The sequence below is a fragment of the Sus scrofa genome, chromosome 4, assembly GCF_000003025.6.
Source record: "Sus scrofa isolate TJ Tabasco breed Duroc chromosome 4, Sscrofa11.1, whole genome shotgun sequence".
NCBI lineage: Eukaryota > Metazoa > Chordata > Mammalia > Artiodactyla > Suidae > Sus > Sus scrofa.
The window spans coordinates 55,115,522-55,141,619 of NC_010446.5; the positions used below are offsets into that span (position 1 = coordinate 55,115,522).

Genomic DNA, 26,098 nt, shown 5'->3' on the forward strand with positions numbered 1-26,098 from the left:
ATTTAAATTATCTGTTGCCTTTGTCTTTCTTTTAGAACACAGATATTAAAATACCATATTTCTCCTTAAAACTTCCCCTCACAATTTCAAGTAGTATATTTTAACATCAAGATTTCCTTATGAGTCTAAAAGGTGAATTTAACAAGCATCAGCTTCCTCTCTTTTTTAAGACTTAAATTACAAAACACCATCAATGATAATTGTTATTTTTCTTCCAAGTCCTCAATTACTCTCAATTAACAACAGTGATAATATTCATAATACCCTACACCTCACTCCAACCAGTCATAGACATTTAAGTTACATTAACTAATATCAGTTCATCAACCCAGCAAGGAAGGGAGGGACAGATATTATTTTAATGAAGAAGGTACTCTGGCATTGTGACTTGTCCAAATAAAAAACAGCTGAGGTGGACCAAGCAAGGATGTCCAAACAAGGGTCAGGTGGGAAAACACCTCAGTCAGGTATTCATTAGGCATTTGTTGGGCTATTCTTACAGGATTGCCTCAGCATTCATAGTTCAAAATGCTGATGTCTATTGAAAATTGCCTCCATTCCAAGTAATATTCATCTGGTGACCATTAGCTTACAAGTGTCTTTGCTAGAAGCTATAATTATTGACTTAAATTTAACTTAACCTGTTAATTTTCTGTCTATTTGGAGGTAAATAAAGTGAGTAAGTGCTGGTGTCTAGAATATTTGCTTTAGCTGCTGCTCATTGGCCATTTCAGAAGTCACATGATAAAGATGCCTTTTAAATTAAGATACTGCTAGCAAAGTATTGCCTAAGTTTCTTTGACTTTTGGTTGTGAGAACCTCTTCTTAGCAAGCTTTCATCATGATTGAGCATTTCCTGGGAACCTGGAAGCTGGTATCCAGTGAAAATTTTGAAGAATATATGAAAGAGTTAGGTGAGAAATACCACTACAATATTCAAAAACTGGTAATGCATTTTGTGATGCGGTTGGGTTTGTACATTACAATAAATTTTTCTACACTTTTCTCTCTCTCTCTTTTTTTTTTTTTTTTTTTTTGTGATTCCAGGGTATATTCAAGTGAGGTTAACAAAGTTTATGTCTACTTTTACTTTTTTTATTACTCATGTTTATCTCTATTTGGAATACTAGGCTCACAGATACTTCCTTCTAGTTATTATTCATATAGTTAAATAATTTATCCTTTTAGAAAATACTTCATCCTACTCTTATGAGAGTCTTTTTTTTTTTAGCGTGGTCATTTCATTAAATAGGTCTTTCCAGCTTCACACTTATAGACAGTAATACCTATCTGTAATTAAATTTATCAACTCAATTTGTTTCAAAGTTTTCTTTTTTTTTTTCTTTTGTCTTTTTAGGGCCACACCCACGGCATATGGAGGTTCCCAGGATAAGGGTCCAATTGGAGCTACAGCTGCTGGCCTATACCTCAGTCACATCGATGCCAGATCTGAGCCACATCTGCAACCTACACCACAGCTCATGGCAATGCCAGATCCTTAACCCACTGAGCAAGGCCAGGGATTGAACCCGCAACCTCATGGTTCTTAGTCAGATTCATTTCTACTGCGCCACAACAGGAACTCCCTCAAAGTTTTCTTTAAGTTATAACTTAAAAAGAGCAATAGCAACAAACAAAATTTCTAGTTGGTTAATTTTTACAGTTCTGACACATGTGGGAGATATTTAAAAATATTATATGGAAGAATTTCAAATGTTTTATTAGAAAATTAGAACATTTTTACTCAAGGAATTTCTCACTATTGGATATTTCTCAAAAGCATAAACTGCATGCATGCTTTGGTTCCTATTCAATTGAATAAACATTATTGATGATAACTCAGAGCTGTAATAACTAAACAATCATTTACTAAAGCTAGAAGAACCTTATTTAATATTTAATTAAATAATTTAAAATATTTAACTCAGAGAATCCCCCTTCTAATCAATTGTATATTAAGTCAAGAATTTTTTAATCTTACTTTTTTTAAACTTGACGAAATTGATCAATACATAATCAGAAGTCAATGAGCTCATAATACAACATGTGTTCCTTTTTATTTAGTATAAACTCTCTCAGGAAGTAATAAAAAATATAATTCCCTATCTCTTCATGGATTTATAGACCATTTTTTTTTAGTTAAAAACACTTTTTAAAATAATAAATAATTAAATGAGTTTGGAGGCATCGAAGAAACGTGGGGCTTTGGCAAAAGTAGCCATGTTTTGATTGGAAGGTGGGCTTCAGCAGAATGCAAGAGAGAATAACAGCTGAGCACTTACTATCTGATTCTACCAGGCTAAGTCCCATCATTTACTCTCTCAACATGACTCTGAGGTGAGTACCATAGTTATCCACACTTAACTGTTCAGAAAGCTGAAAGTTACCAAAGGGAAATACCATGGCCAACCTAACAAGTGGCAGTGTTGGAGCCCGGGGTTTTGGCCACGTTATTTCTCACTCTTCTGTCACCCACAGATAACACTGCTTCTCTGTAGTCAGCCCAAGAATGAGTGTAAAATTGAGTTCTATATCAATACTCAGAGATGGGAGTCAGCCCTTCTGCCCACCTACTCTGAGTCAAGTTCAGCAGTGGACTGTCCCCAACCTGAACAACACGGCCAGGCTCTCAGCCAAACTGTCCAGTTTCCTACCTCCTCTTTACATGGTCAGCTCTGAATTTTATCTGCAAATACGAGTGAAGCTTGGACTTTATAATAAATCATAGACAGAGTAGATTAGATGAAAATGAAAACTGCATTTCTTTTTTTTTTTTAAGAAAAAAAAGTGTGTTAAAATTCTTGGACAATTAAAAATAAAAACTGTGTTTGAATTCCAGCTCCAATAATTACCAGATACATCACCTAAAATAAACCTCTCTGCCTCTCTGGGACTTGGTGTTCTCATCTCTAAAATGAGGATAACACACCCTGCGCTGTTGTGGTAATATTTCATGTAGTAAAGTACAGACAAGATTGAAAGACACTGTACAAATATACATTTTAAAGGAAGTACAAGGGTCTCAAAGATTTCAGGTGAAGCACAATTGTCTCAAGAAGTGAATTTAGCTTTTCAAAATGTCAAGTATAATTACTAGGCATACCTTCTGATGCGGAGGTCTGGCTCAGTCTAGCTATCACCAAGAGCACTGAAGAAAATATGGCATATTAATCAAAACTTCAATGGGGGGGAGAATGCATTCTTCTTAAATTACTTTCCAAAACAATTGCCAGCCCTTCTTCCTAAGCTTCTTTAGAAGATTGTGTTTTCTCTGCCTTCAGGAGTGAGCGCTACCCTCCGGAACCTTGCGGGGTTAGCAAAACCCAGAATCCGTATCAGTGCCCATGGGGATAATGTTAACATCAAAACAGAAAGCTCTTTCAAGAACACAGAGATCACCTTCAAGCTGGGGGAAGAATTTGACGAAACCACAGCAGACAACCGGAAAGTGAAAGTAAGAACTAAATCTTCCTGGTGCATACTCAGGAAAACACTAGAAGGGGATTAGGCATGGTTTATTCTAATTTAATTAATCATCAAGTCTGTCTGGTCTTGTTTTGTTAATTAATATTGTACATCTTTAAAGTCAATTCTTTTGCAAATGATTCAGGGCCAAAAACTTCAACATGTTTTCACTGTTTTTCTGATCTCTCTTTATCATTGGATAAAAGAACATGTAGAACATTATTCACAAATAGTTTAGCTGTTTCTCTCCTGGGGGAGAAAAGTATTGATTGCATAATCTCTTGAGACTCCCTTAGCTTGATGGTATTAAATTATGACAAGAATTAATGTGAGAATTTTGGAGAAAGGAATTTCAAAATCAAAGTTAAAAGGTAGATGTCTCATTTTGTGTAGATTAGAATTCAGTGACTTGCTGTTTCTGATTCCTTTCTGCATTTATAGAGCATCATAACCTTAGACGGTGGGTCCATGATTCATGTCCAAAAATGGCTCGGCAAAGAGACAACAATCAGAAGACAAATTGTAGATGGGAAAATGGTAGTGGTGAGTTTTCTCTAAATTCAGGGTTTTTTTTTTATTTTTTTTTTAGATGTTCCTATTTGAGACAGGCCTTTCAAGTTACTTAATTGTTTTGCATCCTGAATAGAGGATCTGGGGAAAGAGGGGTGGAAGAAGATTAACCTGTAATGTACCAACTCTACTAGATCCCTCTTTGCTTTTAGGAATATACCATGAACAATATTGTCAGCACTCGAGTGTACGAAAAGGTATGAAGAAAGTGTCTGCATCAGTGAAAACTCGTTCACTAACAGGAAACAGACTTGAAGAGGATATGCTCAGAGCCAGTGATTAAAAGAAAATTGCTCAACTTAAATTTGCTCAATAAACCAAATTAAGTGCAGTTTTGGATCTTTGTAGTGTTGAGGATTAGGGATGATCTGATAAACTGGTGAAACAAGAAGCCACTTGTCTATTGTGATTGTAACATCACCAAAGTGCCCTTTATCTTTGCACACCTAACTGCAGCCATTGATTTTCCCCCAGTGGATCCATTCCATTTAGGTTAAGACATTCTGTCAAAGGATGCTCTGTTGAAATTCATGGGACCTTGAATAGGGGATACATTCTAATCTTTGTAACCCACTTTGGGCAACACAGATGCTGAAAACCAATGTAGCTGTTTAATTTTATTTTTTTAATTTTTGCAGAAAACTGGCCCTGTGTAAAGTAGATAGGCTAGATAGATGATAGGTAGGTAGGTAGGTAGATAGATAGAAAGAAAGAAAGAAAGAAAGAAAGAAAGAAAGAAAGAAAGAAAGAAAGAAAGAAAGAAAGAAAGACAGACAGACAGACAGACAGAAAGAAAGAAAAAAGAAAGAAAGAAAGAAAGAAATTGGATAGATAGATAGAAGATAGATGAGAGAGAGGGAGATGGAGCAAGGTAGACTATGCAATAGAGACTGGACCTTGTACATTGTGCTTGAATTATTATAGAAGAACATTTAAAGCCATAAATGTCTAACTTCTCCATAAAATCTTTTAAAATTGTTAGAGCTATGCAAAGTCCTTTAATAATTTTATCAATTACTGTTCCCTGGAAATACTCTCAGATCTTAGAGAAAAGCTTAGAGTCATATAGGTAAAGTTAAAGTTAGCTTTTACATTATGTAAAATAAAGAATTATGTAAATATCATGTTGCCATCTAAATGGTAGTTGCTCAAAAATAATGTCTGAGGGTAGTAGTGTTTAATATGTGCTAAAGTAGACTGTCCATATAATTGGTCCTCTGAAATGGGTAAGAGGTGAAAAGTGGAAAGAGGCACTATCAAAATTATACCTGGGAATTCCCACTGTGACTCAGCAGAAACGAACCCGACTAGTATCCATGAGGACGTGGGTTGGATTCCTGGTCTTGCTCAGTGGGGTTAAGGATCTGGCATTGCCATGAGCTGTGGTGTAGGTCGCAGCTATGTCTCAGATCTGGTGTTGCTGTGGCTGTGGCGTAGGCTGGCCACTGCAGCTCTGATTCGAACCCTAGCCTGGGAACCTCCAGATGCCGCCCTAAAAGAAAAGGCAAAAAAAAAAAAAAAAAAAAAAAAAGAAAGAAAGAAAATTACACCTGGACAACAAGTATAAACTTGGACCGCCCTAGGCAAACTGGGGGTGTGCTCACCTTAGTAAGGATGAAATTGGAGGGTAATATATAAAAGGATTGGGCATGGGATTAGGACAAGAACTGAATTATTGGTGAAGGAAAGTAACCAGAGTTGTCACATTAAACCCTGAAAACCTCTGAGTGTAGAGTTTTGTACCTGAAGTCATGGGCTTGGTAGTGGCCATACAACTGCCAGATGTGGGCAATGACAGTCATCCCCACCCTAACTCCCCGTCCTGGCCCCGTGATGTGTCTCTGTCCTTCCTGGAGGACTCACATGTATACAAAATGTACCTGTGTTCAAAGAAGCTACCCCCCACCCCACATCCCCAGGATAGTGTCTGGTGCACAAAGGGAAGTACAGGTTAAGGTTTCCTTCATCAGATGATGGTTTCTGCGCTGGGGCTGGACAACAGCACTTTAGTGGCAACTCAGATCAGGGAGAGACTATTCTAAAAAGCACTAGGCACTTACTCATTTCAATCTTTGGCTTCACTAATATTATAGTTCTGAATGTTCGAGACTTATTCCGCCTCTCATAAATGTCACAAGTCAAAGCACAGACAGCCTAAATGAGAAATAAGTCCTGATGTGGAATCTTTCGCAGGTAGAATCAAATATACTTGTCCTGAGGAAATTATTCATTCATCAAGTTCTCACACAGTGAACATTGTTTGTTTAATACTGTATTAGGTGATAGCCAACAGCAATGAGTTAGACATGGAGTTCACAATTCGCTTTTTTTTTTTTTTAAGGCCACACCCACGGCATATGGAAGTTCCCAGACTAGGGTGTTGAATTGGAGATACAGGTGCCAGCCTACACCATAGCCACAGCAACATGGGATCCGAGCCGCGTCTCTGACCTATACCACAGCTCACGGCAGTGCCGGATCCCTGACCCACAGAGTGAGCATCGTCATGGATACTAGTCGGATTTGTTTCCACTGCACCACAATGGGAACTCCCCACAATTGCCTTTTAATGTTACAGGGGCAGAGGCCTCTTGAAACACTATTGCCTTTAGTTTTGTTCTCAGTCAAATCGTGTCAAAATTTCTGCAAGAAAATAATCCATTGAAGTTTATACTTAGAATTCCTGGTCTTTACTAAGGATATTCACATGATCCATCTCCTGGTATATCTGACTTACCTTTAAAAGTCATTATGGGTCTATAAGTAAATAACACGTCATATTTGTCAAGTGTACTGGAGTTATAGAAAAAGGTTAACAATCACACTTTTCATTACTGAGCAATAAAAGTCCATTATTTATTTACTTTCCAAAAGGATTAGAAATAGAGGAAGTGAAAGTAGCTTTTATAAACCACAAAGGAAGATATATTTTATTTTTGAATATTTTTTGACTGAATAACTTAGTAGTAAATGATTACATTTTAAATCCACACTGAAGTTTACAGGAAAGTATTAATTATCCAAAGATCAATCATACTAAAACCAAGATCAATACTGTTACCAAAGAACAATTCACTCCGTTTCTTTTTTTTGCTACCCAATACTATTTTGTAAACCGTAACAAAAATAATTTGTTTTGAATATACTTAATGTATTTAAATTTCATGTTTTTGCACAAAAGTTCAATAAGTGTAAAAGAACATGCTTTTTAAAAATGGTTATTAAAAGGCAACTGACTATTGTGAAGATAGTAACAGAAAACAGATGGAAATTTAGGATGAAGTATCAGGACATAAAAAGTCATTAAGTTACAGATCCTTACTATTTTATTAGTATGTTTTTGGCCACACTCTCAGCATGCAGAAGATGCTGGGCCAGGGATCAAACCTTCATAACAGCAGCAACCCGAACCACTGTGGTGACAATGCTTGGATCTTTAACTTGCTGCATTATTTTAAATATTTATGGAAAAATAGAGTCCATCCACTTTGAAGTTTGGTATCTAGATCCTATGTAATTTTTAGAAAGGGACAAGGTGGGAAAGAAGCATCTAACCACCAGCTCCATTATAAAACAGGAAGTGTCTGCTGCCCCAGAGGCACATTTCAGGGAAGTAGAACGAATGGGATTCAAGAACCAGGCAGAGCAGGGCATGAATCCTGCTTCTGCCATCTGACAGCTGCAGGAGTTACTTCCCCCCTTTAGCTCTTTCCTTTGCAAAACGGAGACTGTCTACTTCACAGCGTTGTGATTAGGGTAAGTGAGACATTGTACAATGGACCAGCACAAGGAATCCTTCATATGTCATATTCCCCACATTCCCGTTCCAGAGTTTAAGGAGATTAAAATGCAAAGAATAGGAACAATGGAAAGGCATGTGAACTAAAACAGCGGGCAGAACAACAAGTTAGATCAGAAGAGTGTGGCAGCAGAGGTAGGCAGGTTCTTGACCCAACTAATCAGTTAGAAGTGGGCTTTGGAGAAAATGGATTCTGATTTACTTTGTAAAACAGTTTAGGTTTCAATACATAAGTCACAAATCAATTTCACAGAAGTTTTCTTTTTTGGTTCTCAGAATAATTAACATATTACAGGTGATAAAACTGCAACCCAAATGTCATCTGTTTGGCAAGTGGTAAAGCTAGACCAGAACTTACTCCAAGTTCATTATAACATTCTATCTTTGTACATTAAAATATAATGTCAAGACTCTGCACCAAGATTGGAATGCAACAGAGATAGCTAATTGCCTAGGAGAAATATGGACTCGCCCTTCCATAGCATAGCGTTGGCATTGAGAAGAGTCTGCCGGCCAGGCGCTGCTCAGTCCCTCCCCTGACTCCGTGGGGCCACATGACTATTTCCTGCATTGGAGTCTGAGTGGAAGTGAGGTGTGCTACTTTGGAATCAAAAGACTAAAGAGGCAAGTGCTACCTTTTCTTCTTTCTCAACCCTTAACTGTTTGGAAGAGATGACTCTGAAATCTGAAGGATTGTGTAGGCATGAGAAAATGGACCCAAAGCCTCTGAGTCACCTCACGGAGAAATCTGACCATAGACCAGGATCATCTACTGTGGACTGGACAGGGAGCAAGAAATAAATTTCTGGATCAAGTCACTGAAGTATTAGCAATGATGGCAGCTAGCATTACTCTGAGTCAAGGTGCCATTTAATAGACTGCATTTTCACTGTGTATCCCCAGGCATGAGAATATTATAGGCTAGAATTTATCTACAACACTTGTCTTCAAATGAAGGAAGGAATGGGTTGGCATGAATAAATAAAAGTACAGCTTAAACATGACTTTAATTGATTCTCAGATCTAACTTTACGTAGTTTGAAATATGTGTTTACACATGTGTGTTACATATATAAATATGTAAATCACATGTTTTGTTTGTTTGTTTTTTAGGGCCACACTCGAGGTACATGGAAGTTCCCAGGCTAGGTGTCCAATCAGAGCCACAGCTGCCAGCCTATGCTATAGCCACAGCATAGGGATCCAAGCAGAGTCTGCGACCTACACCATAACTCACAGCAATGGCAACACTGGATCCTTAACCTTCTGAGCGAGGTCAGGCATCGAACCCTCATCCTCATGGATACGAGTCAGATTCGTTTCCCCTGAGCCACAGTGGAAACTCCCATAAATCACATTTTCCATCAAAGCCTTTATACTATCGCAAGTATTGGAAACATTTTGTAAAACATAATCAAGGAAACAAAGTAGGAAATAAAGTAGGCATCATAACCCATGATTAGAAAACTACCTGAATTTTTATGAGTTTATATTTTTTCCTTATGAAAGAAAGCTATGCGCGCGCACACACACAAACACACACACACACACACACACACACACACACACATTCTTCTTTTTTTTGACTGTGCCTGTGGCATATGGAAGTTCCCAGGTGAGAGATCAAACCCACCCCACAGAAGTGATAACACTGGATCCTTAACTTCTAGTCCACCAGGGAACTCCACATACATTTTTCACTATGTTCTGCAAATGAATTATTTTTAAGAGATTCCTTCTCCCATAGGCTATAAGGGAGCAGATAGCTGAGTCCTAAAGAGTGTTTCCTAAGGATCTTTGTGCTAATGCCTAGAAAATATGGGCTGCTTTAATGTTGTTGTTATTACCACATTCTCTTTAAGAGGAAATGTAAATGAAGTAGAAAAAACTGTGGCTAGCTCAGTATATGCCGTAATAACTAGAGAAAGACACTGAAATGCAGAAATTCTCTCTTTGGTTCCATCCCCAGGGAATGAGTAACTTCAGTTCTCAAGTATTCTATTAGGAGTAATGACATAAAATCTTAGAGTAGTTTTTGTAAAAGAGGCCGCATATGCAAAAAGGTCAAGTCTAGTAAAGACGAAGCTAATTACATTGTTTGGAGGAATCACAAGCTATTTCTTCCCTCTATTTCTTGGCATTCAGCAAAAGAAAAGCTGTTAACTTCCTTTGGACTGCATAAATGCAGTTGTCCCCATAGTAACCAAAAGATCAAACATTCACTGGTGGCTGAGAAACCCCCAGGAAACAGTTTGCATTAAGAAAGCAACTTTAATCTCAGCATTTTCAAGATGAGAGAAAAGCGTTTATCTGAAACATGAAAGAGGAAGTTATCAACCCTGAAGTACCATTGTCACCTTCTGTCAAACAGATACCAAGGGGAGCACGAGATGTCCTAGTGGTGAAGGTAAGATCATTGGTCTCAGGGCATCTAGTGTCTAAGAAATCCCAAAATGTATCTTTCTACATAGAAATGGTTCATTGGCTCTTTAATGTCATCTACTGTCTCCACCTGCAAATGATAAGAAATAATTGGATTTTCTAAAATATCTGAATGACTGATTAACCTATGTCTTTCTAACTGGAGTATAAGCTCCCATGAGGGCAAGAAGTGTTGCCATTTCATTCACCATGTTATCTCCAGTGCTGCTACAGTTCAAGAAATTGGTGTTGATCAATTATCTGCATGCATGCAGGTGAAAATATGTGTGATGAATCCTGGAATTATCTTATATGCACTTTCCTAGTGTTGTAATAAGATCATGTCATTGTGAATATGGAAAGAACTACCTGCTTTTATGACTGACCAAAAGAATGATCCGGTGAAGGAATGGGCACTACAACTAAGTTTTACACTTAGATGTAACTCAAAGCCTTGCTCTCATGCCTCCAGAGGGTATGAAAAAGGAAAGGAAGAGAAGGATGGGAGAGGAGGAAAGAAGTTTAGGAGAATCCTGTTATTGATTACAAGCACAAATTTTAGATGCTTTCATATTTGATATATTATTTAATGCAAATAAACCCCTCATAAGTAGAAAATTTACGTTTTCTTCATTCAGGTAATTAACAAATGATTACCTAGTGTATACATGCATGATGTTATGTACTTGGAATATTATGTGAGCAAAATCACATGTTCCCACATACATGGAATTACGACTTTGATGGATGACATACATATTAATTAAATGATGTCTAAAGTTAATAAAAATTAACTTTTTAATTAATTGTAATAACTGTTAAATAAGGTTATACTAGAAAATAAGAAAGATGATTTAACTGGAATCTAAAGGATATAACCTCAAAGGTGGAAAAGAATGATTGAGCTGAGAGTTAAGGATTAACCATGTGGGAGTGGTTATTTTTAAATGGTTGATTTACAAAATTATATTAGTTTCAGGTGTACAGCATAGTGATTTGGTATTTTACAGATTATACTCCATTAAAAGTTATTACAAGATAATGGCTGTAATAATATATCCTGTGCTAAATAATATATCCTTGTTGCTTACCTACTTTATACAAAGTAGCTTGTATCTCTTAATCCCATACCCTAACATGCGCTTCCCTGCTTCCCTCTCCCTAGTGGTAACCACTGATTTGTTTCCCATATCTATGAGTCTATTTCTGTTTTGCTATATGCATTCATTTATATTATTTTTAGATTCTACATAGAAGTGATATCATACAGTATTCATTTGTCTGCCTTTTTCACTTAGTATAATATTCTCTAAGTCTATCCACATTGCTGCAAATGGCAGAGTCTAATTCTTTTTTATGGCAGAGTAGTATTCCATTATACATGATCACCTCTTCTTTATGTATTTGTCTATAGAGGGAAACTTGGGTTGCTTCCATATCTTGGCTATTGTAAATAATGCTTCTATAATTATTAGGGTACATATATCTTTTTGAATTAGTATTTTTGTTTTTTCCAGATATATAAACACGGGAATTGAATTGCTAGATCATATGGTAGTTCTATTTCTTGTTTTTTGAGGAATTCCATAGTTTTCCACAGTGGCTGCAGAAACTTATATCCCTGCCAACAGTGTGCAAGTGTTCCCTTTTCTCCACATCCTCTCCAACATTTGTTATTTGTGTTCTTTTTGATGATAGCCATTCTGATATGTGAGGTGATACCTCATTACGGTTTTGATTTGCATTTCTCTGATAATAGTTATGTTGGGCATATTTTCCTGTGCTTGTTATCAATCTGTATGTCTTCTTTGGAAGACTGTCTATTCAGCTCTTCTACACATTTTTTAATTTGTTTTTTTTTTTAGTTGTTTATATATTTTCAACATTAACCCCTTATCAGTCATATCATTTGCAAATATTTTCTCCCATGTTGTAGGTTTTTTCATTTTGTCCATGGTTTCTTTGGTCATTTAAAAGCTTTTGTGTTTAATTAGATCCCACTTGTTTATTTTTGCTTTTATTTTTTTTTTTGCCTTAGGAGACAGATCCACATATCCAAAATAATATTATTTGATTTATGTCGAAGTGTGTTCTGTCTCTGTTCTCTTCTAGGAGTTTTATGGTTTCGGTTGTACATTTAGGTCTTTAATACATTTTGATTATTCTTCTATATGTGAGGATGTGAGGAGATGTTCTTTTTTTTTTTTTGTCTTTTTGCCTTTTCTTGAGCCACTCCCATGGCATATGGAGGTTCCCAGGCTAGAAGTCTAATAGGAGCTGTAGCCTCCAGCCTACACCAGAGCCACAGCAACGCAGGATCTGAGCCGTGTCTGCAACCTACACCAATCCCACACCAGCCTACACCAGAGCCAATGGCAACGCTGGATCGTTAACTCACTGAGCAAGGCCAGGGATCAAACCCACAACCTCTAGTCGGATTCGTTAAACACTACACCATGACGGGAACTCCCAAGATGTTCTAATTTCAGTGTTTTACATGTAGCCTTCTGGTTTTCCCAGTGCCACTTGTTCATGAGACTGTCTTTTCTCCATTGTACTTATCTCCTTTGTCATAGATTAATTGACTATAGTTGTCTGGGTTTGTTGCTGGGCTCTTCCTTCTGTTCCATTGATTTACATGTCTATTTGGTGCCAGTACCATACTGTTTTAATTACCATAGCTTTTAGTATAGTCTGAAGTCTGGGTGGGTGATACCTTCAACTTTGTTCTTTTTTCTCAGGATTGCTTTGGATAATTAGGGGTCATTTGTTTTTCCATATGCATTTTAGGGTAGTTTATTCTAGTTCTGTGAAAACTGTCATGGGTATTTTGATAGTGGTTGCATTATATCATAGATTGCTTGGGATAATATTGCTGTTTTGACAATATTAATTCTTCCAATCAAAGAGCCACAGGATACATTTTCATTTCTTTGTATTGCCTTCAATTTCTTTCATCAATGTTTTATAGTTTTCAGAGTATAGGTCTTTCAGCTTCTTGGTGTTTATTTCTAGATATGTTTTTGATGCAGTTTTAAATGGGATTTTTAAATTTTCTTTTTCTGATAGTTCATGTCTAGTGTAGAGAAATGCGACAGATTTCTGTATGTTAATCTATACTGTGGCTTTGCTGAATTCTCTTATTCTAATTGTGTTAATCTATACTGTGGCTTTGCTGAATTCATTATTAGTTCTAATACAGAGATTTTAGGATTTCTGTATATAGTATCATGTCATCTGCAAATGGTGATAGTTTTACTTCTGCTTTTCACATTGGGATGCCTTTTATTTCTTCTGTCTGATTGCTGTGGCTAGAACTTCCAAAACTATGTTAAATGGAAATGGCAAGAGTAAGCATCCTTGTGTTTCTAAATTTAGAGGAAAGGCTTTCAGTTTTTCATCATTGATTTTAATATTGGCTGTAGGCTTGTTACAAATGGCCTATATCATATTGAGATATGTTCCCTCTATACCCACTTTGCTGAGAGTTTTTTCCATGAATGAATGTTGTATTTTGTCAAATAATTTTTCTCCATCTATTGTGTAATGAATATTATTTTATCCTTCCTTTTGTTAACGTGATGTATCGAATTGATTGATTTGTGAATATTGAACCATCCTGTATCACAGGAATAAATTCAACTTGATCATGAGGTATGATCCTTTTCAGGTATTGTTTAATTCAGTTTGCTAATGCTTTGTTGAGCATTTTTGCATATACATTTATCAAAGATACTGGCCTGTAATTTTCTTTTCTTTTTTTTTTTTGGTAGTGTTTTTATCTGATTTTTTTTTTATCAGGATAATGGTAGCTTCGTAGAGTGAATATGGGAGTGTTTCCTCCTTGTCTTCAATGTTTTTTGGAATAGTTTGAGAAGGATAGGTAATAATTCCTTTTTATATGTTTGGTAGAATTCCCCTATTCCCTATGAAGCCATCCAGTACTGGGTTTTTGTTTGCTAGGAGGTTTTTTTTTTAAATTCTAAATTCACTATCAGGACTGGTGATTGGTCTGTTCAAATTATTTCCTCTTGATTCAGTCTTAGAAGGTTGAATGTTTCTAAGACTTTATCTATTTGTTCCACATTGTCCAATTTGTTGCCATATAAATCTTTGTAGTGTTCTCTTATAATTTTTTTGTATCTTTGTGGTATCAGTTATTTTTCCTCTTTCATTTCTTATTTTGTTTATTTGTAACTCTCTCTTTTCTTCTTGTTGAGCCTGGCTAAATATTTATCAATTTAAAAAAAAAGGCTTTTCAAAAACCAAGCTCTCAGTTTCATTGATCTTTCCTATTGTTTTTTGATTTCTATTTTTTTATTTCCTTTCTTATCTTTATTATTTCCTTCATTCTTATGATTTTGGGCTTTGTTTATGCTTCTTTTTCTAATTTTTCAGGCAGTTTGAGTAGCTTATTTGAGATTTTTCTTGTTTCTTGAGGTAGGCCTATATCACTATAAAATTATTTCTTAGATCTGCTTTTGCTGCATTCCATAGATTTTGAAGTATTGTGTTTACATTTGTCTTGAGGCATTTTCTGATTTCATCTTTTGTTTTTTCATTGATCTAATGTTTTTTTTTTAAATAGCGTTGTTAAGTCTCTATGTGTTTGTTCTTTTTCCATTTTTTTTTCTGTAATTGATTTCCAGTTTAATACCACTGTGTTAGAAAAAATGCTTGATTTCTATCCCCTTTAATTTGTTTTGTAGCCTAACATGTGCTCTAGCCTGGATAAAGTTCCATGTGCATTTGAATAAAAAAAGTGTATTCTGCTGTTTTTGGATAGAATGTCTTGTAGATAGCTATTAAGTCCAACTGGTTTAACATCTTTTAAGAACACAGTTACCTTATTGATTTTTTTGTTTGGATGATCTGTCCATTGATGTAAGTGGGATGTTAAAGTCTCCTACTATTACTGTATTATTGTTCATTTTTTCTTTTACGTCTGTTAACTTCAGTAACTATAAAATGAGGATATACTATAAAAGGTTAGTACAGATGACTGAGTTGAATCTAAAGGATGTCAACAAAGGTAGGAAAGTATAATTGAGCTGAGAGTTAAACTGTATGGGAGTGGTTAAACATTCCAGGAAAAGGGAACTGTATGTGCAAACACCTTGCTGGAAGCAAGGTGGAAATTAGTACCTTCTTTTCTAATCTGTGGGAACTTTTGTGTAAGATTGGTGTAATTTTTTTCCTTAAATATTTGTAAGAATTCATTGTTAAAGCTTACAGACTTGGAGTACCTCTGTGGGAAAAGTTTTATTTATAGATTCAATGTCAATAGATTTGGGAGTATTCACATTTTGACTTCTTGCATATTTTTGGTAAACTTTGTTTTCCAAGGAATTTACACATTTCTTTTAAATTTTCAAATTTATTGGCATGAAGAGTTCATAATATTTCTTATGATCTTTCTAATAGTGTATATTGATATACCTGCAATTAATAAACTTTGCCTTCTCTATTTTTAAATCCATCTCGATAAGTTTGTCAATTTTATTAGCCTTTAAAAACTTTTGAATTAATAATATTTTCTGTAATATGCTTGTTTTTGTTTTATTAACATCTTGTCTGTGGATCATCTATTTCTGTTTTTCATTTTTTCTTTGGTTGTTTGAGCATATTTTCCTATCTTTTTTGTTATTTAATTTTGATTAGCACTATATATGAAAATTTATAGAAATAAGTTTAGCCCTATGATGACATTATCACTTTTGGGGAGAGTGTTTATATTTATTTCTGACTGGTAACTTTACTAGCTTTCCCAGATCACACAAAACCAATTTTAAGAATTTCACTGATGTTAACACAAATCTATTTCTTGTTCTTCTTTTCTCTTCTGTTCCAGCCTTTCAAAGTCCCAAACTAAAATCATGATTAATCAGGACTCTCCCTCACTCTTCCATTATTCTTGCAATATTGTCATAAACATCTTTCAAATTTGGTCTCTCATCTGCCTCTTGCAATTCACAGATTCCTAGAAGGGCATCAGACCTAAATATGGAGCCTGTTTCACCGATTTTCTTCTTTTGCCCAAGTCCTAAACCCTTAACTTTTCTCTGCCTTTTAAAAATCTTTTATATCTTGAAGAATCTTAAAAATATTGTTAATTTCTTTCTAGATATCATAGTTGGATAGTTAGTTTACTTTTCTCATCTATCATAAGGAAATAAAAATTATGTTTTATTTCTATTTTGTCAATTATTTAGTTAGTTAGTTAGATATTGTTTTTTAGGGCTGCACCTGTGGCATATGGAAGTTCCCAGTTAGGGGTTGAAATGGAGCCTCAGTTGCAGGCCTACACCACAGCCACAGCAACATGGGATCTGAGCTGCATCTGTGACCTACACCAAAGCACATGGCAATGCTGTATCCCCAACTCACTGAGAGAGGCCAGGGATGGAATCTGCATCCTCATGGATACCAGTCAAGTTCATTACTGCTGAGCCACAATAGTAACTCCCCTCAATTTTTTATTTTTTTATTTTACTTTATTTTATTTGCATTTTAGGGCTGTACCCATAGCATATGGCAGTTCCCAGGCCAGGGGTTGAATTGGAGCTGTAGTTTCTGGCCTATGCCACAGCCGCAGCAACACAGGATCCAAGCTGCATCTGCAACCTACACCACATCTCACAGCAACTCCAGATCCTTAACCCACTGATCAAGGACAGGGATCAAACCTGCAGTCAGATTCGTTAACTGCAGAGCCACAACAGGAACTCCTCCCCCCAATTTTTTAAATGACCATTTTTTATTTGTTATGTTTCCTGTTATATTATGTGTTTTTTCCTCCTACCAGTTATTATCATAACACTTCTATTTTACAAATAATTTCAGACTCATTAGAATTAAAATTTCTTGCTTCAAGCTTTTATCCACTAATGAATAAAACATAAGTTCCCCAAGGGCATGGAATTTTGTTTAATGATGTTTAACCAGCACCTTGAAGAGTATCTAGCCCTTAGTAGGCTCTCAATACCTATGCAGGTAAAAGAATGAAAGGAGTGGAGTCAGATCTTTGGCATTCAAGGGGAGGATCATGAATTCTTTGTTCTTATGCTACAGGATGATTATTGCTTTTGCAAATATACAATTGGTATAGCCTGATGACAATATATAAGATATATATACATGACATGTATAGAGCAAGCTTTCCTTGTCCATTTTCTTTGGACTTCTGGGTGTTCTTTCTGGTGTATGATTCAAGTAGCTTCTTTAATCTTGAGAATTTATACAGTCAGCAAATCAATGAAAGGTGAACCCAAAGTGTAGAAAGGCTAAATCCATTTTTTGAATCTTTAGTTCAAGCATAAGTATATATGTCTAATTATAATGTGGTTCTGATGTTTATTTTTTATCATTTCTCACTAGGATACTGATTACTTTCTTACCTAGGAGTGACTTAAAGTCTCAAGCCAGTATCTCTCTCATTGCTTTGATCTGTGCCTTTGAATCATACATAGGCCTTAGAATTTCATTTTGGCCAATTTCAGAATTCTGGTACATTACTTACAAGCCTAAAATATAGTTTTTTTTCTTTGTTTAAAATTCTGCCTCCATTGGATATGCGAACTATGCTTCAAACTTATAAGCTTTACCAATATATAGCTCAAAGTTTGTATTTTAAACTTCATAGCTATTTCTAAATACAAAATAAGGGCTGCTAACAATTCCTACACCTCTCCTAAATGAGTCCTTCCTTGGCTCAAGTGGAAAGGTTTGGGAGTACTTTATAGATTTAGGCAGAACACCTAAATTTTTGAAAACACAAGCCATAGCATTATTCATTTTTATTAAGTATTTTGGATGAGAAAACAACACATCCACTAATCAATGGCCCTTTCTTTCAAAGCTGTTTCCTTCATCCCAGTACAATGTACTGCCTTCACTTACATTTTCTTGGGTCTAAGATTGGGTAGATAATTAGCTTAAGAATTTTTCTAGTCACTATTTCATTCCTACCTTGAGTTATCCAGGCACGGGTAACGTAAGATGACACTTGGATCCACTGTGTATAATTCTATATTTTTGACTCTATTTACAACCTTACCACATAACTGCCATTGTTAGGTACAACTATGACATTGGTAATCTAAACACTAGAGATCAGTGATTCTACTTGTTATGAGTAAATTGATAATGGGTTATTTTCATTATTGTGAGGAGTGCACCAAAATATATAAAGCCTAGTGTACCAAATATATAAAGCCTAGTAATAATAAGTTGTGTCAAGGGCAGGATTAATGCCAATGTGGGAAACCTGCTAGGAAAGGGTATGGCATCAACTTGGTATTAGCAAGAGCAACATTTATATTTGAAATAGTCTTCTATTTGCTCCCCCTGGTCAAAAAGTGGAAGTCTGATGTATCATATAACCTGGATGCTTCATCTCTTAATTTTTACTTCTCTTGCTTTTTTAGCAAAAAAATGCATGTCTCTATCTAGTCATGGTGATGTCAGTATTGCCTGATCTTCAGCCAGAGCTTCCAACATATGTATCAGGAGCCATGTAAGATAATGGTCTAATATCTGTGCACTGAGAATCAATACCAGGTTTAAATTCTATCTCTCCTTATTAAAGTTTTAGATGCAAGTTACCTAACCTTTACAAGCTTCAATTTTCTCATTAGTAAGATGGATATAATAATAGTACCTCACTCTACCCAGTATTCTGTGATAATCTGTGTAGGAAAAGAATCCAAACAAAAATGGATATGTGTATATGTAAAATTTAATCATTTTGTTATACAGAAGAAATTATCACAACCTTGTAAATCAACTATACTTCAATAAAACTTAAAAAATTAAAAAATAATAGTACCTTACTCTTAGAGTTGTTGAAAGGATTAAGTGAAATAATCCATATTAAGCACTTAGCATAGCGATTAGCCCACTGTGTGCTCTCAAAATACATTAGTTTTATTTTTATATAAAATCCTTCCTTTTTAAGAAACTGTAGATTTCTTTTAAAGGACTTAAAGTTGTATTAGCCAAGAACCTGCTTACTTTGGACCTATTTTTTTTTAGATGAAAATCTTTGCTGTGGTCAAAGAGCGTGTTATAGTGCTACTTCTTGTTCACCCATGAATGCGATTTCTGTGCTCTGCTCTAATAGACTGACCGTATTGTCCGCCTACTCTGCCTGCCTTGGATATGCGAACTATGCCAAGCCTCCCTTACCTATCAATACTTCCTCACACTGTTCCCCTGCATTTCTCTCCCACAACATATTTGAGGCTGTTGCCACAATACTCATGGACATTTTCCCCTCTTTCTTCTCTTTCAATAAGAATTCTTAATTGTGCAGACTCAGGATGGAGAGTGAGCAAGATGCTGAAACACACACACATTCATTCATTGATGCTCATATAATGTAATTTGGTAGAGGACTCAATTCATGGACTTTCTTCCAAAGCATTAAGGACCTAAGCACTTTGTCAAAATATAAGATGGACCAAAAATTTGTTGAAGGTTCAAATTGTACTATCATTGATTTTTAATAAACATTTTTGGAGGCTGAAGGAGACATTATGTGGGGTTTTCTTTTGTCCCAATAGATGATTGAAGAGCCATTCATCGCCTAGCCCTGACACTGCTTTTCCCCATTGGATCTCTGCAAGAGTCACATGTTTTGGACATCTTTGAAAAGAATCTTCTGAGAGCTTCGGCATCTCATTTGAGTCTCCTGAATCTCACTTAGCACTGTGTTGAATTTTCTTCCATCACAATGAGCAACAAATTCCTAGGTACCTGGAAACTTGTCTCCAGTGAGAACTTTGATGATTACATGAAAGCTCTGGGTAAGAAATGTTCTTTGTTGTTCTAATGACTTAGACTATTTCTTTCTAACTCCTTTTCCAAGAGTCTGAAAAAATTTGCTCGGGCTAAAAATACAATCCTCTTCTGGGATTAATCTTCTGTTGTGTCAATAGATAATTAATTTGCAGTTTGTTTGTGGTAATTTTAATAGATTTTAACTCAGATAAGAAGTACATAGATGCATAGAACTCCTGATGATTTCAAAGGCAATTTCATATCAATAGGGTTTTGGTTCCAGAAGAAAGAAATCATAGAAGCTTAGCCAACCCATCCTCTGACATTCCTGAAAGTTAGTTTTCTAACAACTAAGGTGCACATGAAATAAGAAGTTGACTATACTAAAGTTAATAGAAAACCTCAATTTAAAATTTTGATGTTCAGCTGAACCAGAAGTTTTCTCTCTACCTCTAGGTTGTCTGTTATTACATAGTTATGTGATAGAGAGTTTGTAAAAAAAAAGTAAGTGCTTCAAAGAGAAGGATGTTCACAGTTTAGGAAAGTTACCAAGAGAAAGAGTATTGGGTTGTGGCAGTGAATTCAAACTCATTTACACTAACATCAGATTTTCCTGGAGTTGGAGCAGTGGATGAAGATGGAAAGTCTAGTCATTGATACATCAGTTTTTATTTGATACTATTTCTAGGGAATGGTCCATGGGTATGAGCACAGTAGGTGAGAAGAGTCTTTGGAAATACCCAGAGCTCTACAAATAAGTAGAGAGTGATGACAGTGACTCTGTTAGGTTACTATGCTTATCAAGTTCCTGCAGATTTATCTGTTTAGATAGCTTATGAGAAGGGTTCCGTTTTTAGATAAAATAAGCAAAATCATGTCGCATTGTCTTGAAAACTATGAGAACCTATGGGAATAGATCCATAGTATAAGATTAGCTAGATTTATGGGGTTCCTCTTACAGTTGAGAAAGAAGAAAAATAGAAGGAAGTCTCAATGAAAGACTCCCTAATTGTGTCATTTTCAAATTTTGGTGTGCATGAAGGCACCAAGGGGGGTGTAAAATGTAGATTTTTAGACTCTACTGTAGAAGTTTAGTTTGAAAAACATTGTTCTTAATCATACCAAATAACAAAAGATTAATCAGAATTAGAAGAGAGTTCACAATTCTTTATTAGCTCTAACTCTTCATACTCCTTTATGTATATGCAACTATGCTTATACATATATATTTATACATAACTAGTTTTGTTCATGTATTTCTATTTCTTTTCTTTTTTGTCTTTTTTTTTTTTTTTAAGGGCTGTGTATGTGGCATATGGAGGTTCCCAGGCTGGGGGTCGAATCAGATCTACAGCTGCCAGCCTACGTCACAGCCACAGCAACGCAGGATCCAAGCCAAATCTGTGAACTACACCACAGCTCACAGCAACGCCACATCCTTAAACCACTGAGTGAGGCCAGGGATCAAACCCACAACCTCATGGTTGCTACTCAGTTTCATTAACCACTGAGCCACAACTGGAACTCCAGATGTATTTCTATTTCTATTTTTCCATCTGTTTCTATAATCTTGGGTGGCTAGAGTAATAATACTTAAGGGCCTAATTTTGTTTTGTTTTCCAAAGCAGAAAATTTAAAAAAATATTTTCTTTATCTGTGATCATGATACAGATAGATTTAGGGGCCAAAACAAAATTTTTTAAATGAGTCCCACTCCTGGGCATCTATCCAAAGAAAACCATGACTCAAAAAGATACATGTACCCCAATGTTCATTGCAACACTGTATACAATAGCCAAGATACGGAAGCAACCTAAATATTCATTGACAGAGTAGTTAAAGAAGATGTGGTACATATACATGATGGAATATTACCCAGCCATAAAAAGGAAAGAAATAATGGCATTTGCAGCAACATGGATGGACCTAGAAATTATCATGCTAAATGAAGTTAGTCAGACAGTGAGACACCAACATCTTATACTATCACTTGTATGTGGAACCTAAAAAAAGGATAAAATGAACTTCTTTGCAGAGCAGATACTGAGTCACAGTCTTCAAAAAACTTATGGTTTCCAAAGGAGACAGGTTGCAGGGGTTGGGAGGGATGGGCTGGGGGTTTGGGATGGAAATGTTATAAAATTGGGTTGTGATGATTGTTGTGCAACTACAAATTTAATAAAATTCATTGAGTTAAAAGAAAAAGAAAAAAGAAGTGAGATTGTACCAAGGACGTGGGGGGAGTTCTTTTCTATTTCCAGAATAGAAAAAGAAAAAAACAATCATGGAACAACTTGTACATGTCATATTCTCATTTAAAATATATCTATAAGATAAGAGTTCCTGTCATGGCTCAGCAGTTAACAAACTCAACTAGTATCCATGAGGACACAGGTTTGATCCCTGGCCTTGCTCAGTGGGTTAAGAATCTGGCTTTGCATGATCTACGTTGTAGGTCACAAATGTGGCTCGGATCCCACGTTGCTGTGGCTATGGTATAGGCTGGTGGATGCAGCTCTGTTTCAACCCCTAGCCTTGGAACTTTTATATGCTGTGGTGCAGCCCTAAAAAATAAATAAATAAATAAATAATAAATAAATAAAATATATCTATATTATTTGTATGTACAGTCTGGAGTGATTTACTCAGAACTGTAATTAGTGGTTTTAATGGAGCATGGGATTGGATGTGGTAAAAGCAGATGACTTGCACTATTTCAGCTAGACACGTTTATCTTTAAAATCTGCAGATGTACTTTGTAATAACAAAACAAAACATTCAAGTGCGTGGACATGGTTTCCATTAGATACTGAAATATGGAAGGAAGTACTTGGCAGTAAGTGATATTAACCTGTCATCTACACACCTGAGGCACAGCTGAGTGGAGGATGTGGCAACCCATAGTCTCTTTAGGTAAATGCTTTCTTAGTCAACAATATTCTAACATTCTCTTGGTTTTCAGGAGTGGGATTAGCCACCAGAAAACTGGGAAATTTGGCCAAACCCAGAGTGATTATCAGCAAGAAAGGGGATATTATAACTATAAGAACTGAAAGTACCTTTAAAAACACAGAGATCTCCTTCAAGCTAGGCCAGGAATTTGAAGAAACTACAGCTGACAATAGGAAAGCAAAGGTAAACTTCATTGTTTTTCTTCAAAATAGGTTTGGTCTACTGCTTTGGGAGAGAATTAATCTTGCTAGTGTTCAAAAGGGTAGCCCACCTCATTCTCTTGAAAACGAATGTGCCTTATGAAATATGTTAGGAAAATGATTCAGGGAGTTCCTGTCGTGGCTCAGCGGAAATGAATCTGACTAGTATCCATGAAGACTCAGGTTTGATCACTGACCTCACTCAGTGGGTTAAGGAGCATGCATTGCTGTGAGCTGTGGTGTAGGTCACAGACATAGCTCGGATCCCGAATTTTGTGGCTGTGGCATAGGCCAGCAGCTACAGCTCTGATTCGACCCCTAGCCTGGGAAACTTCATATGCTATGAGTGTGGCCCTAAAAAGACACACACGCAAAAAAAGAAAAGAAAATGATTCAAAACTGAATGAACTGTTTCTTTAATCCTTTAGAGTCTAAATAAGTCAATTATGTGAAATTATCTTTGCAGAGCGTTGTAACCTTGGCAAGAGGCTCGCTGAATCAAGTACAAAAATGGGATGGCAAAGAGACAACAATAAAGAGAAAGCTGGTGGATGGAAAAATGGTAGTGGTAAGAACAATTTTTTTTCTAAATGCATCAAGATGCTATTTAAACAGAGAAATTGGTTATGTTATTTTCAAGGTAATCTTTTTTCTTTGGAATACAAATGGATAAGAATGGTTGGAAATAAAGTCAGAGTTAATGTTTGGGTGATTTTTGAACTACAAAGATTCATCTATATGTACTTCAAGTTCAGATATAAGAATTTAGAAATGACAAAACCTATTTGTTATTTTAGAAATAACAACACTTGAAAATGATAGTAAAAAAAAGTATGGATAAACCTCATTATTTTGGACTCACAAAGAGAAAAGCAAGTTTAAATTTTAAAAGTAGAACTCATCTTGAAAGTGTCAATTGTAGAATATTTGTAGATATCTAAGAATTTTGTTTTCAAGAATCCAATGTAACTTGGACTAAATCATGTCAATAACTCAAGCTTAGCTTTTTAGAGCTCTCTTGTAGGTGGCAGATAAAAATGAAAACAAAGATTATATGAGATGACTTCTAACAACTTTTTAAAGTCTTACTTCTGTTCATACTAATCAACACATACATTGACTATAAGTAGATTCATGCAGTGCTGTGAATGTTTTTTTCTTTAGCACAGAAGATCTTATCTCTGGCTGCACAACAGATTTACATGGGAAATAAATACTAATATGGGGTCCTCAACACAGATCAACTGAATGCAAATCTCTTGGTGGGGGAAGAAGCCATCAGTATTTTAAAATGTTCCCCTGATAATGCAAATGTGCAGATAGTTTTGAAAACCACTACTTTATGGAGTTCCCGTCATGACTCAGTGGTTTACGAACCTGACTAGTATCCATGAAGATGCAGGTTCACTCCCTGGCCTTGCTCAGTGCATTAAGGATTCATCATTGCCATGAGCTGTGGTGTAGGTCACAGACATGGTTTGGATCCTGCGTGGATGTGGCTGTGGCTGTGGCGTGGGCTGCCAGCTGCAGCTCTGATTGAACCCTTAGCCTGGGAATCTCTATATGCCATGAGTGCAGCCCTAAAAAGAGGGGAAAAAAAAGAAAGAAAGAAAAAGAAAAGAAAAACATTACTTTAATAGATTTAAATCTATGCAAATTATGCATAAAAACTTGCCACTTAAAAAAAAAACTCTGTTCTAACTTAGATCAACTTTAAAACTGTTTCCTTCATTTCAATGGTAATGATTCTGAATTCTTGGAGAGTAAAATTTGTTTTCTTTTTGAGTTTAATGTTATGACATTTCTTCTAATATCTGTTATTATTACAAATTTACTGTCTCCTAGTTTTAATTTTCAATACTCAATTAATCTCTTTCTCTTTTTTTAAGGAATGTAAGATGAAGGATGTGGTGTGCACCAGAATTTATGAGAAGGTCTGAGAAAACTGTTTCCTCATTGAAGTGATATTTGATCATTTGATGTTGGAAATCAGCTGTTTCCCTTGGCAAGGCCTGACTATACTGCAGTTTGTTTGCTTTTGTCTTAATAGATTTGACAGGCAAAGACCTAAACTGAGGATTAATCTAAACAGTTTCACTTTAGTTAAACAGTTTCACTTTGTACTTGTTGGCTGTTTTCAAGATTAAAGTATGTATATCAGCCAGACCTCAGGAGTGGATAATGTCATTTAATTATCTGTGGAGTTCTAACCTGTGTTGTACTTTTGCATATTTGAAACGATAGTAAAAGGAAGTAATAGGATAGTAAAAGGAAGTAAATATATTGATTGTGGTCACCAACTCAAATGTCTTCAGGGTCCAGAAGGGTCGAGCGGAGAAGGATCACAAGTGAGGCGAGCTAGAAGTAGAAGCTGTTTTCTAATGAAGACCCCCAGATTGGGCTACAAAAGGCAGTCTACTTCTGCCAATTTAAAAAACGAAGGTTAATTTACAGACAGTGAAATGCACAGATACTAAAGATAGAGTGCAATCCAATTTGACAAGTGCATGCACCCACATAATTCACATCCTGTTCAAGATATAGCACCACTCCCTAATCCCGGAAGGTTTTCTCATGCTCCTTCCCAGTCAATGCCCCGCCCTGTCCCAGCTCCAACAAAAGCAAGACGTGATTTCATTTCTATAGCTATAGATTAGTTTTCCCTACTCTCACATTTCATATAAATGGAATTACATGTTATATGTTCTTTTCTGCTTGCCTTTTTTAAACTTGGCATTATGTTTTTGAAACTCACCCATGTGGTTGCGTGCAGTAGTACTTTGCTCCCTTTATTGCTGAGTAGTATTCCATTACGTGAATATATTGCAGTTTATCCATTCTTCTCTTAAGACCACTGAGCTATTTCCTGTTTTTGGCTTCTATGAATAAAACTACTATAAACATTCTTGTA

At 35.9% G+C, this 26,098-nt stretch overlaps 1 protein-coding gene across 5 annotated transcripts; it reads left to right on the forward strand.

Moving 5' to 3' along the window:
• Window positions 738–26,098, forward strand: PMP2 (peripheral myelin protein 2). 5 transcript variants are annotated; one of them, XR_002343005.1, is made up of 7 exons: window positions 774–914; window positions 3,282–3,454; window positions 3,907–4,008; window positions 19,819–20,061; window positions 22,998–23,170; window positions 23,654–23,755; window positions 25,077–26,098. XR_002343005.1 is itself a non-coding variant. In XM_021088493.1 (6 exons), the coding sequence occupies exons 3-6, from the start codon at window positions 19,989–19,991 to the stop codon at window positions 25,125–25,127; spliced, it is 399 nt and encodes a 132-aa protein (XP_020944152.1). In that variant the 5' UTR covers window positions 3,339–3,454; window positions 3,907–4,008; window positions 19,819–19,988; the 3' UTR covers window positions 25,128–26,098. The 5 variants fall into 5 exon arrangements, 4 of the variants coding, with proteins under 4 accessions (XP_020944151.1, XP_020944153.1, XP_020944152.1 ...); XM_021088493.1 differs by lacking the exon at window positions 774–914 and having other exon boundaries at window positions 3,339–3,454; XM_021088492.1 differs by lacking the exons at window positions 22,998–23,170; window positions 23,654–23,755; window positions 25,077–26,098 and adding an exon at window positions 10,206–10,241 and having other exon boundaries at window positions 738–914; window positions 19,819–19,987.